This window comes from Geospiza fortis, unplaced genomic scaffold, assembly GCF_000277835.1.
Source record: "Geospiza fortis unplaced genomic scaffold, GeoFor_1.0 scaffold3626, whole genome shotgun sequence".
Lineage (NCBI taxonomy): Eukaryota > Metazoa > Chordata > Aves > Passeriformes > Thraupidae > Geospiza > Geospiza fortis.
The window spans coordinates 22,208-22,768 of NW_005055063.1; the positions used below are offsets into that span (position 1 = coordinate 22,208).

At 56.9% G+C, this 561-nt stretch overlaps 1 protein-coding gene across 1 annotated transcript in view; it reads left to right on the forward strand.

Moving 5' to 3' along the window:
* LOC102032918 (RNA-binding protein 3-like) overlaps positions 1-60 on the forward strand; it is a 4,522-nt gene extending 4,462 nt beyond the window's left edge. Inside the window, exon 4 of the mRNA XM_031065695.1 lies at positions 4-60. Coding sequence (XP_030921555.1) covers positions 4-60 — 57 coding nt within the window. The remainder of the gene's footprint in view (positions 1-3) is intronic.
* Positions 61-561: the final 501 nt, after the last annotated feature.

Sequence of the window (561 nt, forward strand, 5' to 3'; positions counted from 1 at the left end):
CAGGGGGGTTACGGGGAGCGCTTCCCGTCGGCCTCGTACCGGGACAACTACGACAACTGAGGTAGGGACCCCAAAATGGGGGGACCCCAAAACCGGGGGCACCCCCAAAACTGGGGGGGCACCCTGAAATGTCCGGGGGCACCCCAGAAACTGAACTGGGGGTACCCTCAAACCAGAGGTGCCCCGAAACTGAGGGGACCCCTAAAACTGATTGGGACACCCCAAAATCAGGGAGGACCCCAGAACTGACCCCAGGGCACCCCAAAAACTGACCTGGGGTACCCCAACAGTCACTGGAGGACCCCAAAATTGACCGGGGATACACCAAAAATGATCTTGGGCACCCCAAAAGTGACCGAGGGCAGCTCAGAACTGATCAGGACACCCTGAAATGTCCAGGGACACCCCAAAAATGATTAAGGGCACCCTAAAATAACAAGGGGCACCCTAAAAGTGACCAGGACATGCCAGAATTAACTAGGACACCCCAAAAATGACTGGGGTCACCCCAAAACTGACCAGGACACCCCCAACCCACCCCCAAAGCGTTTTTGGGGTTTG